Source organism: Egretta garzetta, unplaced genomic scaffold (assembly GCF_000687185.1).
Source record: "Egretta garzetta isolate BGI_Z169 unplaced genomic scaffold, ASM68718v1 scaffold287, whole genome shotgun sequence".
NCBI classification, from domain to species: domain Eukaryota; kingdom Metazoa; phylum Chordata; class Aves; order Pelecaniformes; family Ardeidae; genus Egretta; species Egretta garzetta.
The window spans coordinates 4,269,039-4,284,919 of record NW_009260435.1 but is presented as its reverse complement, the minus strand read 5'-3'; the positions used below and the strand labels follow the sequence as shown (position 1 = coordinate 4,284,919).

Sequence of the window (15,881 nt, the reverse complement as noted above, 5' to 3'; positions counted from 1 at the left end):
ATGAAACCCAAATACCAGATAAGGCTCAAGGTCATTGTTTTAATAACAAGTCTCCCAAGCAAAACATGTTTAGCCACCACAGAGCACAGCAAACTGCAAAAACCAACACCAATTTTTAACAAGTACAGCAAAGGAGGGAGCATGGTGCAGACTGGATAAACTAAGATCGAGAACAAATGAATCAAATCACGACCCACAATTGTTTAACAGATATAAATTCCTTAATATTCTCTGGTTAGTCTGTTGTTATCTCAAGCCCTTCAGGCCCCACGTTGGGCACCTAAAAGGACTGTCGTGGTTTAACCTGGCTGGCAACTAAGCACCACACAGCCGCTCGCTCACTCCCCGAGCCGCGATCAGTCCCTGAGCCGCAATCATTCTCCCCACAACTGACCGACCGACTAACACCACCACCACCCCCTCCCCGAGCATGATGTTATATGGTATGGAATAGCTCTTTGGTCAGTTTGGGTTAGCTGTCCTAGCTGTGCTCCCTCCCAGCTTGTTATGCACCTGGCCGAGCAGGAGAAGCTCAAAAAGTCCTTGAGTAGTCTGAGCACTACTTGGCAACAACTAAAAACATCAGTATGTTATCAACATTCTTCTAGTACTGAATCCAAAACACAGCACTATGCTAGCTTCTATGAAGAAAATTAACTCTACCCCAGCCAAAACCAGGACAGCTTAGAAGAACAAAAAACAAAATCAGAATAGAGAAAAGTGTCTGGGTGGACAATGGTTCCATGAGGCATTCGGTTTAGAAAAGCAGTCCCGTGAATTAGAAGGCAAAATCATCCCAAAATACACAAACAGAAAGACAAATACATTCCTTACATAAAGGAAAAAATAAACCTTTTAAGAAGTAATAAATATAATCTTCTCTCAGAAGATTTAGGAGTACAACAATTGTATCAAAAATGAAAAGTCAGGATATTAATTTCCAGTCTTCTTAAAAAAGAAAACTTTTGAAAAACTTTGTAGCACAGAAAAAAGACTCATAAGCATCTTTGATATTTATAGCATTTTTTGCAAATGTCAGTGAGGAAACACAAATGCTTTTGTATTCCATAGCAATACATTTAAAACATCACCTTTGGTGAAAAGGCTCAAATCTGGAAGCTGTAGTAATAATTACTGATGATTTTTCAGGAGGCTGTGTTGGTCAACATGGCATTATTAAGACAGGCTTAGTTTTGCTACCTTCCAGAAAAGACAAAACCCAAAGCAACGAAAATGCTTCTTCCATATATATTTCAAACCTAAGTGATATTTCATGTCTATCTCATGTTTGAGGAGAATCAGCTTGCACTTTCAAAACTAATGGAATATCTTACCTTAAAAAAAAATAAATAAAAATAAAACCACATGTGGAACTGATCATGAAATATCCCAAATAGTCCACTACTAACCTCTGTCTGTAACAGAAGCAAACCGCTGTAACTGTAATACTACGCATCATTACAAAGTTTCATAGAAAAATCGGTTCCTGAAAAACCTGAACTGCCTTTCTCCATTTTGTTCATTCAGATGGAAAAGTTATGCTACTTGACGTAACCAGGACAACAGCGTCATACATGACCTTTAAAAAAGTCTTGCACTTTGAATGATTTCCATCTCTCCACGGGTGATCAGAGACCTTGAGCTGCAAGAAGGAAATAGCCTATCCTCACATGCTAAAAACACTTGTAGAAAAATACCCTAATTCCTTAGATAGAAACAGGATTTTATCAGAGCTCAAAACTCAACAGCAACTATACATCTGTTGGTCTGTGCATCACACATGCATTAGTCAATAACTGAATGTATGGACTGATGGATTACCACTTGAAGAGGTTTTTTTTTGCCTAAGTTTATCAGTAGATTTGAGTCAGTAAGCACCCACTCAAACTGATTACAGGAGAAAAAATTTGCAAAGCAGAAATAACGTACAGAAATAGTAAATGCATTTCAACTACATAGAAAAATGTGTTTTAAAGGACAACTCTGAAAGAAAATATTTAATTAAAATAAATTCCAGACAAAAGATCCTGCTACATTTGAGGCACCAAAAAGCTCCTGTGTTACGCAAACAAACAGCACCTGAAAGAGCTTAAACCTTAAACCAGACTTACGCTTGTTAAAAAAAAGACTAACCAGGACTAAGCCATGCACCACTGCTGCAAAAAAAAAAAATTTGTAAAAATCTGTAACATGCATATGCTGTATATACCTTGATGAAGGAAAAGGAAGAGGGGGAATTTCACTGTTGATTTTGTCACAGTAGTGCTCAAGAAAACAACGAAGATGAGAAAAGGTACTTTCTTCAAGGTCTACACAATAGGGTCTGTGCCATGCCACAACTTGCCTGGAATCAAACATCAAAATATGTTAACTACTGAAAATTTTCCAACTGTTTCAATAAATTAACAGTTTAAGTAGCTTGAGGACATGCTTGACCAAAACAATTTTTTTTCTTACAACACACTAATATGATTGAGGCAGACTAACTTCCGGAACCTTGAAGGTATTTTCTGTTCTCTTTTCTGTAGAGGTCTTCACAAATCACTCTTTTTTCATTTATGAACAACAATACCTACAATGCCGTAAATATAAAGCCATATGTATTTAATCTGATTCATGCAAAAGCTGACCATTACTCACAAAGATGGTTTTAGTAAAAATGCTGGATTACAAAGAGACTTTGGTACAATGTAGGGAGAATTCAAAGGGGGTATTACGACTTAGTGCTATCTGAGTCTCACTATTTTCTTAACTGATTTTTCTAAGATAGCTCCCTTTAAAACAGGGTATTTGAAGCTCTTTCTGAATTATCTTCCAAATAGTAAGTTCTTCTATTCCTTTGTGTTAGTCCATATATAAATCTGGAGTTAACCAGTCCAATTCAATCACTTACTCATATCTTCAGTGTAACAAAGTATTATTTCAGTTACTGTATATTAATAACCAAACTATTTATTAGGTCCCTGTTTTTAATTTAAGTTAACATGTAACCATCCAAAAATTTGTTTAAATCAACATCAGTAATTTGTCAAAACTTCCCCATTTCCCTAAGTCTTGTGTTTAGTTTACCCCTTGTAACACTAAAGGAAACTGGCTAAGCCATAAAAAAATCCTGTCAGAAGCACAAAATACAAAATACCAAGTTGCTTCTCCTGCGACTGCCTAACTTGTTGATTTATAGTAAACAGAGGTAATTTTTGTCTAACAGCAGGTAAGAAATCTTCATATACAAAGAACTAATAGCCAAATCCTTGGTGCTGCTACATTTTCACTTGTAATCTTTAACAGTTTAAAAGAAGAAAGAAGAGAAGGAAAGAGAGGAAGAGAAAGAAAAGACTCTCCAGTCCAAAACAATACAAGCAGAATACTTGAAACGCATGACATGGTTAACACTTTCAGCCAAGAGCTACATGTACCCCAAAGCGGACTTGTATAAAAAGAATTTATACCTGTCCCCCAATGTCATTGTTACCTGTCCCTTGGAAGAGCTGTCCAGGCAAGGCTATGGGACGTTACTGCTGAACTTTGTTGAATTGCAACTCCATCTAAACCACTTACTTTCTTTGGTTTAGTAATGGGACCAGTAGAGTTTCCCTGACCACACTGTCCCATTGAATTGTTACCCCAAGCATAAACTTCATTATCTATAAATATAAATAAAGTAGAAAACAAAACTTGAGATACAATTGCTTTTGATCAAGAGAAGTATTATGTATTTTTACACCCTATTCTTTTTACCATGAGAAAGTGCCAAACAGTGACTGTCACCAATCGAAATATCAACTATTCTCGTAGCAGCCAGTTCTTCAATCAGCTTGGGTCTGAGAGCAGTTGCCTCTGAAGAGCCACAGCCAAGGCATGCACCGCAGCCCCATGCATAAACCTAGAGCAAACAAACCACAAAATATCAGCATGTCAAATTTGTGTTATTGGTGACCACAAACAAAGAAAGTACAGATGACCATTTGCACAATAATTGCAATTATGCTTTCAACAAAACATGCACAGTACTTTCATGACTCTAACGTACATTTCATACGATCTATAGTTCTTCCACCCAACCACTCTGCCAATCACTGGCCACAGAACACATCAATGGGGAGGCTGTTGCAAAAAAACTGCTACAGTAAACATCAACACTCCTAATCCATACTTTAAAAAGCCCATTGCCTTTGAATTGCAGTAGGGTGAGGGTGCAGGGGTCAGTCAAGTTCCATGTGTAGAAATGCTTATTGTATTACACGTATACACATCATAGAATCATCAAATCGTTTAGGTTGGAAAAGCCCTTTAAGATCATCAAGTCCCACCGTTAACCTAACCCTACACCATCCCACCACTAAACCATGTCCCTAAGCACCTCATCTAACCTTCTTTTAAATACATCCAGGGATGGGGACTCAACCACCTCCCTGGGCAGCCCATTCCAGGGCCTGACAACCCTTTCTGTGAAGAAATTTTTCCTAATGTCTAACCTAAACCTGCCCTGGCACAACTTCAGACCATTGCCCCTCGTCCTATTGCCTGTTACCAGGGAGAAGAGGCTGACCCCCACCTTGCTACAGCCTCCTTTCAGGTAATTGTAGAGGGTGATAAGGTCTCCCCTCAGCCTCCTCTTCTCCAGACTAAACAAACCCCAGTTCCCTCAGCCACTCCTCCTAAGACTTGTGCTCCAGACCCCTCACCAGCTTTGTGGCTCTCCTCTGGACATGTTCCAGCAAGGCAACGTCTTTCTTGTAGTGAGTGTATCATGCCAGCAAGGACCCTCATTTACCACCTAAATATTTATCTCCAAGCTCTCCTGAGATTTTTCAGATTAGAAATAAAACTGTCAGTTAACACCTATATTCTAAAATACGCATATGTTTTTGAAAACTATTAAATCACTTAACCACCTAAGTTGGTTAATGCATTAAAAATTACAAACATTTCACTGTTTTTTGCTTCCAGAACCCACTTTGCTTCCTGAATCTAATTTGGTTTTGCACTGGTTACATTTATCAACCTAAAAATAATTCATTTTCTGTGGCTAAGCAAGACTCTTGAAAAGTGTACTTTTACATGACTCTTCAGCACATATTTAATTACTCCAGTGCATTAGGATGTCAGTACTTTAGCCAACCTCTAATCAAGAGCTTTACTGATATTTATGTACTAGTTGAGTTTTTTCCCAACAGTTAAAATAATAAATGCTGAAATAATGAACGCACACCATCTTCACCAACTTTCATCATTTGAGTGAAAACTTTTTTTTGCCTACCTGCCCTGTTGATGTCAAAGCAAGTGAAGACTGGCTCCCAGCACAAACTTTTCGAATAAACATTCCTTGCAAGGCTTCTATAACTTTAGGCTTATATACTCTATTTGTATCACCATGACCAAGTTTGCCTACAAAAGGAGGAAACATAAGTGGAAGGTATTTTCAATACATAAACTACAACAATTAGAAGTGCCCAAAAATAATTATCTTTGGATAGCCAAAAATGGCAGAGTATATTTTTAAAATTAAAACATATTACAATCTTCATAAAACCTATTCTCTTTCAACTGTAGTAATTACAGACGTCAGGAAATATGTATTTATTACAGTGTATTTAAAAATCAAAATATTAATTCCATATATCTAACACTACTCGTTGCCTGATATGTAATTACTAAAGCCTTCCAAAGTACTACATCTTTTTATATTTGAAAAAAAAAGATTAAAAAATTTCTCTCTCCTACTTTATAAATTGACTTGAAAAAACATCAACTTTTCTGCATTTTTTCCTAACAGCTGTGTGCTTGCATGTAAACTTTAATATTTTTATTTTCTTATTCCTCCTTTAAGCTATTTGTCTCCACAACTTCACCATTTCCAACCAATTACCTCAAAAACAAGCACTGTCACTGCACCGTGTCAGTGTATTGACAGGAAAACATTTCTCAAAAGGAAGGAGAAAAAACAAAATCAAATGTGAAATATATTACAAAGACTGATAATTTCTACAAAGGTTATGCTTTGATTCACATTTTAGTACCATACTATTAATAGCCAAAAGCTATTTAGTTATTTATAGCTGTTTATAATTTTCTGAAACAGAAGAGCAAACTCCAATAATTTGTGATGGTTAAGATGTCTATCCTGTTAAAAACTGATTTTTCAACTGAAATGACAGAAAGAGGGAGACAGAGGAGTGGGAACGATTCTATATGCGCATGCCACACCTAGCTTTCGAATGAAATTCTAATTCCTACCCCATTCTATTAACCACCAATTTGATTATGAGATTTCTATAGTCTGCATTTTCTTCTCTTCTCACACTAGACTAGGAAGCAGTAGGACAGAAATTTTAATTCGAGTTTTAATTTTTATCTAGCAGCATAACCAAATTTAGCTAAATACAGAAAATCAATTCTTCCGTCTTTGGCAAAACATCTACCAGCAGTGAAGCTTAGAAGCCCTTCATTTTTGAGATGGGAGATGTTTCTTCAAAAGGCAGTTTAAATGCAACAGTTTCTAGTACCCGAATACATTTATTGCCGTATCAAATAAGTGAGTTTATTCATAAGTTATTTGCAAAGCATTTTTTCAGAATTGTTTATGCATTCATTGAGCTTTCTGCTCTGTGAAACCTCTCTTCTGATAATCCGTTTTTGAAGTCTATAATCTTGCAGTTGATATTGTATTTATTTATTGTATACAATATGCAGTTGCATATTGTATTTAGATTTTACTAAAATTCTTTTCTTGAACAGCTACCAAATGACAAAAAAAACCCCAAACAAACTGCAAGGAGTACTGAGGCTATAAGGTAGATGGAATAAGACAAAAATTATTACCAAAATTTTAAGTTTTACCTACCATTATCTCCTCCTCCAAATGACCATACTGTTCTCCCATCTTTGGACAGAGCTATTGTATGTGAACTGCCACAGGAAACCTCTCCTACATTGCTAATATCTTTTACTAAGGTTGGAATGTTGCGGCTGTTGCTGTCACCATGACCTAAGGGAAAAAGAAAAATATATTTTCTTTTTGTGAAGATTTAAGTTCTATTTATGGTTTGTAATTTCAGTCAATTTTGCAAAACCCATATACACTGTAACTATCGCAAATGACAATTTCTGCCCACTTTTTGGAAAGATTTGTAGTAAGGTTTGGAACAGATCTGTAGTAAGGTTAACAAGCATTTCGTACTCCAGAACAGCTGTTCATACCTTACTGTCACTAAATCATAGGACTACTTTCTACCTAGTTTAAAAGAAATAAAAAGAAGTACTAGTACAATTGCCTTTAATACTAGTTGATTAGGTAGCTATACTACCTAGTACTGGGCGGCAGGTAGCCTGAACAGCATGAAGAAGCTAAAATAAGGGCACACTCTTACTACTGCCAATATAAGCATACATACTGCACAGACAGATAAAACCAGCAAATTAGTTAGACAGTGACAATTCTAACTGGTCCTTTCTGCAGAAGCCCCATACATTACAGTATCACCTACTTCATAATAAGCATGAGTTACATGTCTAATAAACTACAGAAATTCTGCAGATATGGAAAAAAAATGGGGAACAGAAGGAAAGGAATACTACATAGTATCCATAACTGATTAAATATGAACAAGTTACTATGACCTAATTAAATGCTACCTTTTAGCTGCACACTGGAACTCACCATTGCACACCTCAAGCTCCCCAAAGCACGTAAAAACCCCACATTAATCTAAAACTCAGTGAGAATGTTTCCATGATTCCCCCCAAAATTGTAGGTTAAACCTCTAACCCAGTATTCTTTTCTTAACAGCAGGGATAGGCTCAGCACTTCTACTGATTACCTTGAAAAACTGTGACAGTTTAAGTTGTAAAATACTGTCCTCATCACCTGCCCCTGTCAGTTACTTGCTTTCACCCCTCTATTTGGCAATCATGACATTCAAAGCCAAGACAGCAGAAAGGAACTAAAGCCTAATTTGAAGCAATTTTCTATGCAAAATCTGTTGGTTCAACTGAAGCTCCTTGAGAAGGGTGAGTTTATACTAGGCATACCAGCTGTACAGCAAATATAACGAAATAGACAAATGAACTTTCAGCTGTGTTTTTTCTGTCAGCTAAATTTAACTTTTTAGATGTATTAAGGTAAAACGGCATTAAGCCATTCTGGCAAACTTAATTTCAAGTACCCCTTATTAGTACCACATTAGAATCAGGCCCTTGATATTATTAGCCAGTTATTCATGACTTCAAAGAACCATCCTACCATCACTAGATCATGTTTATCTAGAATCCCAGCTTATTTAAAACATCTACTGTTTACATTTAAGTGGCAGTGGCAGTTATAAATAGTCTTATGAATGAATGAAGGCAGCTTTTCCTGAAAAGAAAAAATTTTAAAAATAGAATCTTTGTAAAATTAACTGCATTAAAATCTTTTAAGAGTCTCTGAACTAGTTTTAATACAGTCACTTACATACACACACCTGTGTACATGTGTGCATATGTATTTAAGAGGTGACAATAAGAGAACAAGGCATACTCATGTATAGTATCATTACCAGACACAGGAATTCTTCCCAAAGCATCTCATGAAATTTTAAAATTACCTAATCTTCCAAAGTCTCCCTCTCCCCATGTGTATAGCTCTCCATCTTCAGTAACAGCAGCACTATGTCTGTATCCAGCTGATACACATACAACAACCTACATTACATGCAAAAATAAAAATTGAGTTTTTATACAAACTGAATAAGAAGTTTAATATAAGAAGGCTTATGAAAGATAAGTTTCAGAAGCAGTCTACGTAAATTGACTTGTTCACTCGTGTGGAGCAAGTACACACAAATTAATCTTTGCAGTCTTTACTGTTTAGTATTTGATAAGTGGAAATCAGTATACAAAGAGACAAGTTTATGTATAAAACTGGTCATGATTTTTATCAAGCAAATTTAACAAAATGATATCCTAGTCTTACAGCAACAAAAAGAATCATCAGTGGATGTTTAAAACACCAGCCAAAACATAGACAGATAGGGAAGAGAAGGCCTTGTGGGACAATACAAAGCCATTTTTCAAATGAAGCCAGTAAAAAGCTATATACAAAAAGTCCTAACGTTACAGGTAACAGAAGCAACCATCCCCTGGAACATCACCGCAGTTCAGCAAAAGCACATGAGCAAGTTTTACCCTTAAGACTATGAGGTTTACTGACAATGCCATTGTCCAAATCACATGCTTAAAGGCAACCATAAGTTTTAGTGCTTTCCTGAAAGCAAACCCAGCTTCAAAGAGAAGTTTAGATAAAACACAGAACTTAAGGTTCCTTAAGATTTTATATACTTCAAATTTTACACAGTATCACAACCGAACAGAACAAAAATAGGTGTTCTACTACACAAAACATACCTTTCCTTGCAGAGGACCCTGAATAAGTTTGGGATATTTCTGAGTCGAACTATTCCCATGTCCCAGTTTTCCATAATCACCATCACCCCAGCTGAAGACTTCCCCTTCTGTTGTAAATGCTAAAGTGTGACCATCAGATCCTTTTGAAGATGACACTTTTTTAATAGACCTGTGAGGCTCAAAAGTCAATTTCTTCAATGTGGACTGATTATTGGAGTCACCCAGTCCTAGTCTCCCGTAGCTGCCTTTACCACAGGCTCTAACAGAACCATCCGTAGAAATAACAAAAGTACAATATTGTCCAGCTTCGATCTATAAACAAAAGTGTTAAAATAGTAAAAAAGAAAGATTAGATAAATGTAAAATTCACATATAGGTCCAGAATGTATTTTTAAACAGAACGTCAGATTTCTTTACATAACCTTTCCCTATAACATACAGTAAAAACTAAGGAGAATTTGGACTTCAGCAGTGAAATTCAAATTCTTGAAAACCATTTTATGAGTAAATCTGTTTTCTTGAGGTAAAAAACGTAAACAGTGATTCATCTTTTATTTATTTGCACCTCTTCTACAGACTAGAGTCTTCTACAGACTACGGAACTTTTCTGCCTTCAGATCTCCAAGATTCATGGATGGAAATGGACAGTCTTTGAATGTATCTTAATTTCTGAAGACTAAAACCACAAAGTAACAGTTTGATAATGTACTGTAGGTTTTGCTTAATTTTAGCCAGTACCAAGCAGCAACATTACAGAAATATGCCAAATACTAAAAATCCACTACCATTTGAGAATATGCATTTTAATTACATAAACACCAAAGAAATAAGACCAAAAGTTTTTAAGAAAGAACTTGCCTCTATTGGAAAGTCAGCACACGGCTGAAGAATGACCTAATAGCAAACCAACTACCCTTGAAATAATTTCCTATAGGAATCTTAACACACTATAAGTGCAAAGCAGGTTCAAATCTGAAGCATAAAGGCACTGTGTGTCCACATCATAAAAAGGCACAATGCAAGTGGAGGACTGCACAGTGACAGCCCTGTTTACTGTGAATTAACTTCTTCATACAGACAAATCCTACAAAGATTGTCCATGAAAGTTGAAGAAGAAATTCTTTATCCCAGTGGGAAATCACATAAATATGTTTTATGGATGTATACAGTACTATTTAAAGAGTAACTCATTCATTCAGATCACTCATTCCATTCATGTATTAATGTTTTAACAAATTTTTCTGAATGCATAAATTTGCTTTATGATGCCTGGTCCTGCAGGCCACTGGCATATAAAATATATCAGTGACGTCAATGGAAACAATTTCAGAAAATGTACCTAAACTGTCTAGTGACCAAAACAATGCTTTTACTTAAGTGAACACTGCAAAGCCAATACAGTAACAGAAAAGCAAACTATTCTATTCTGTGTCATGCATCAATAGAAGTGCTCAACTGCAACTACAGAATCTGTGACTGAGAGCAGAAAGAGCATGCTGTACATTGACTTTCAGAAAGCTAATTAAGGTTGCTGTGCCAGCAGTTAGCCTGGTTTGGACTTTTAAACTAGGAAACCCTGGTGTGAAAACCACCAATGGGAAAGAAAATTGAGAAGTTAAGATATATTTTAAACAACAGTAAAAAAACAAAAAAAAAAAAAAAAAAAACCCAAACCCCAACCAAAACTACAGGCAAGCAAATTCATCTCTGCAAATGCATTTCATAACAAGTTAGATAAATAAATCGTTCTTGTTACATGGATATTAATCTGTGTGTGTGTCACTAAAAAAGAAACAATGTTTCTTCCAGGCATCAATAAAAGTAGTGAGATACTTTCAGTAAAATAACTTGCGTGATTAATTCTGAGCATCATACCTTCACTACAACTGACACTCAGAAACAAAGTACTATTTCCCAATTTCATACTATAACCATGAAGCTGTTAAACGTTACATAATGTACCACTGTAAATGTCACTCACCGTCTGTGCATCAGAAAAACTTGGAGCAAGCTTGGGTTGAAGTATTTTCTCTTGAGTTCCTTCTACCAGTTGATGACTGCTGTTGCTACCCCAAACATACACTTCACAGGTCTCAGAAACAATGGGAGCATCACCCGTTTGAATGCTGTCAGGGCTGGCACATGTCCTTGAGTAGTCTGATGCCATTCGGCAAACCTATTAAAATGAGAGATTTATTACACAGTAGCATTTTCATTTATTTCCATAAAGTCACAATGTTTAATGCAACTTTAATTTCCCCTCAATATGATTCTCTGCCTAAAACACAAATCATCCATCACCGTATCATTAGCTTGCTCAAATTACTTTGTTACTCTACATCTTAAGTTTTTCACCTTTTTTTGCCTTCCTCTTCTACTCAGTAGAGACTGGACCATACCCACATGCACAAACCAATCAGATGTGTGAGGGGGAAGTAAACTACAATTACCTTAAAGTCAAGGTTCGTTTCAAGACATACCTCTTCAAATAAACACAGAGCTGCCTCATAAAGAGAACATAAGCCATCAGATGTTCTAGTCGGTTCTCTCCATTGACTTCGATCAGCAGATGATCCCTACAATTTTTAAATATTATTATGAGAAAAATACTTCCATACAACAACAGTGCACCCATACAAAATACACTAGGGATTTGTTCTTATAGTTAAGCAAAATTAAAAGCTTTTTCCATAAGCATAAGTAAACTACTTTTCTGCCCTGAGCTGTGATATCTGCATACACCTCAGTATAACAAAAATGGGTCAAGTGCTAGTTAAACATTCTAATTTATTAATTTTTGTGAAAATACCTGGGTTTAGCATTGATTTCTCCTAATACTGTTTTGTTCTGAAACACGTGTCACCTGTGTTTTGTTTAAAGTGATTATTATTTAATTTTAAGATGACTAATCATCATTATTTTTGTTCTTACATATCTTCCATATTTTGGTCTCTAATTTTATATCCAGTCCAAAACTAACAACAAATAAAGTTGCCCATCAGGACACACAATCCAATTCAGATCCTTCCACTGACATGCTCTTCTCATGGTCCTCATTCTTTAAATTTTTTAGCTTTTAAAATTTATCTTTATTAGCAAGCATTACAAGCTTGAGAGGAGAGAAAAGAATTACTTCTTTGGGGAAAAAGTTCTCCTCTGTTTCAGTCTGAGCATATGAGGCAGAAGCTTGCCACAAGTTCTGATTGCATATTGTGTAATAATTGCTCAGCTTTAAAAAGAATATTCATCTGGGTTCAGAAGTAAGCATTCAACATACAAAGCAATGTGCCATACTTCCAAACAATTCAGCTGATGTTCATATGACATTGGTTTCTGAGCAGTAACAAAAGCACGAAACATCTCAAATCTTAACAATTCTCCAAAGATTTATAAGCAGAGGCCCAGGTTCATTGGAGCGCAGGAATGTCCAATATAAGTAACTTTGCACAGGAACAAGGCATATTGCAAAACTTTGCATTCTTCGCAAATTCAGCAAAGCAAGCCTTAAATACAGTTCCATACTTTCTAACTTTTACATGTGAAGTGCAAGTGGATCAAGTATGCCCTTGATTCTTTTCCTGAAGTTACAGCATAACACCAAAAGTGACAACACACAGATTGCTTTGCTCTTTCATCTCCTTTACCTACAAGGAAATGGGTGGGGCAGGGAGGAAGAGAGAGATAAAGGAAATACTGAAAAAAAATCTTTCACAAAAAATATCCTTTTTAATATATTAAGCAAACTATTCAGCAAACTGGCATTCAGTGTTGAGAAACTATTTAAAGTTAAGAATGCAACTACATTTGCAATGCAGGAAAATGAAAGCTGGTATACCCACCAAAGATCGCCGCATCTGTGTTAATATACTCATAAAGCAATCAAAGCTGATCATCCCTTCTGGGCTTTGCAGCAACTTGGTTTTCTCCATGGTGTTTACTACAGCTGAAGCACCTAAAGCCATTTCTATCCATTCAAGAAGATATCGCAGGGAACCTCGTTGGGCAGCCAAACCAAGAAGCAATTCAGAAGCTAATCTACGACCTAAAGTGTCTGCCCCAGAGTTTGGAATTGTTACTCCTTTAAGAAATGTTGTTACTTGTGATAAACAGTCCAACCCCATTGGTGGAATCTTGCTTTCATTTGCTAAAGATAAAGGTGGTAAAGAGCTCACTACTTCTATTGCAGTATGGATAACATCATTGCAAAGACTGAGGCCAGGTCCTGATGCGGGCATCATCCAGCTTTGTCTTAGCAGTGCAAATAACAAACTTAATCCAGTCCGAACCCCCATTTCTATGAGCGCATCTGTACTTGACCTAGGACGTTCACTGACAGAATGCACATCTGTTGAGCCAGAACTGCTTTCTGGAGAATGCTGCTGTTGTTTCACCTTACCCTTGTCATGATACTTATTAGAAAGTGCATAGAAGACACGCTGTAACACAAGGAGACGTTTTCGAAGCGCTCCAGCAAATGGAGAGTCTGAGCACACCATCTTCGCCAGTGCCAGCTGGCTGCTAAGAAGGGCATCCAAGTAGTGGTCCTGTTCATCACTAGATAGAGATTCCCGCTCAAAATCTGGTAACTGAGGTCCTTTGAGACACAGAACCTGCTGAGGCAATGGCACCACTTCTTTATTGCTGACTAACTTAGCATACAAGATAGAAACTCCCTCCCTTGTTGCAATAGATTCACTGTCTTCTGTGATCCAGGAGCTGTTTAGATGTTCAAGCCATTTCAGCTTCACAGGTGGGACCATAGCTGCCATGTTGGTTTACTCCTTTGCCATTAGTCCTGAAGAAGAAAAAGCCTGTAAAAAGGTGTGCAATATTATCTACAGACCTTATTATTCACAGCAGGACAAATCCTAATAATCCTTTACAAAAACAAGTAGCAAAAGATTAATCACCAAAGTTCCACCATTTTACCCATATAAGTGCTGCAACCTGGAATTCAGATCAATACTAACAATAGTTTAGGAGTAGTATAAAAAAGACATTTTTCAGATTATTTTTACGTTCACCTTAAAAATAAATAAGTACATGCGTATGTGCAACTTCCTTAACATAAGAATTTTAGTATAAGTCTGCATTTCTAAATCCATATGCACAAAAATTCACACAAAGCAGATTTAATTCTTCTATGTGCCAATGAAAATACTTTTAATATTCTATAAAGTACTCTCTTCACAGACAGCAAAACTGAGGACAAAGACTTCAAAATACATACAAGATCATACTCAACTGCGTACAAGTGAATGGAGTACCAGTGTAAACCTTCACCTTACAATAAATAAGACCACTAATTAATAACTAATGGTTCAATCTGTCAAACACACTTTTAAATCCTGCTGTCACAAGCCACCCTTCTGCCCTTCTAAGTAAGCTAGAGATCTCCTTAAAATCCATGCCAGAATGTTAAGCGGAAACCAGACAGATGGCTTGACTGCTAGAGTGGCACATTATGTAGATTCTATTCATTCAGTGAATAGGCTCTTCATAGCCAAATGCACACTACAGCTATTCCAAGTAAATTTACAGTATCAAAAATTATGTACTGCATTACATTAATGTATTGTATGACTTCAAATGTAGTCAAAGCTTTTAGGACAGATTTTTAAGGAAGGGGTCACTAACAGTTCGGAGGTAAAGACAAAACTTAATGCAACAACACTCCTTTACCAGGAAAGTTCAGATTGGTTGCCAAACCAACTTGACAGCTTACAACATTCCTTCAAATCAAAAACATCAATTAATTTGAGAGATATTCTTTTGCTGACAATTTGAGGAAAAATCCCCAACACACTATGAAACATGACACTTCTACATGGATTCAAACTCAGTGAAACACTATGGTGAAATTGCTACAAAATTCCTGGGAATCTACAGTTAAAATGGGATTCCTCACCACATTCCACAATGCTTTCTTTGGCTAGCAGAAGCCCCTGGAATATATCTTTCTTCTGACTTATGCATTGCCTGAACTCAAGTCAAGTTACTCAGATGAACAGAAAGATCCCTTTTTCCCTTGTTATTCCCTTGAGAGACGTAGTAGAGTCTGAGTTCTACACAGATGGCCTAAAACCTCAGTTACAAAACCTATGTGTGAAACTTGAACACTTTGATATTAAACTGCTTATAACTTGGCTTAAGTGAAAAGTAGTTTCAAGGTTTACAATTAATTAGGTGGGATTGCATTTTTTGTTCACAGTTTTAAAATTCAAAATCTAAAATAGATCAACAGATGGAAAAGTTACACTTAAATTATAGAATATCAGACCTTTCTGAAATTTAATCTGAGTACATCAACTTTCAAACTGAACACGGCAACAAGTCCTCTTGGATCACCTTCAGTAGGGAGAATATAGTGTAGGAAAAGCAGAGTATTTTCTGTACATAATCCTTTCAGGATGACACACTACAGCTGTATGGCACAGACAATGTGGCAAATACGCATACGGCCTTGTAGTTCCCCAGTGCTCAGTCACTGGAAACCT

General features: G+C 36.4%; 1 protein-coding gene across 1 annotated transcript in view; it reads right to left on the bottom strand.

Annotated features, from left to right (window-relative positions):
• The window catches only part of HERC1 (HECT and RLD domain containing E3 ubiquitin protein ligase family member 1), a 96,006-nt gene extending 81,827 nt beyond the window's left edge, over positions 1-14,179 (bottom strand). Inside the window, 10 exon segments of the mRNA XM_035899415.1 lie at positions 2,210-2,344; positions 3,473-3,644; positions 3,739-3,883; positions 5,261-5,388; positions 6,845-6,988; positions 8,586-8,682; positions 9,385-9,696; positions 11,366-11,560; positions 11,865-11,960; positions 13,224-14,179. Of these exon segments, the coding sequence (XP_035755308.1) occupies positions 2,210-2,344; positions 3,473-3,644; positions 3,739-3,883; positions 5,261-5,388; positions 6,845-6,988; positions 8,586-8,682; positions 9,385-9,696; positions 11,366-11,560; positions 11,865-11,960; positions 13,224-14,153 (2,354 nt within the window). The 5' untranslated portion in view covers positions 14,154-14,179.
• Between the last annotated feature and the right edge of the window lie 1,702 nt (positions 14,180-15,881).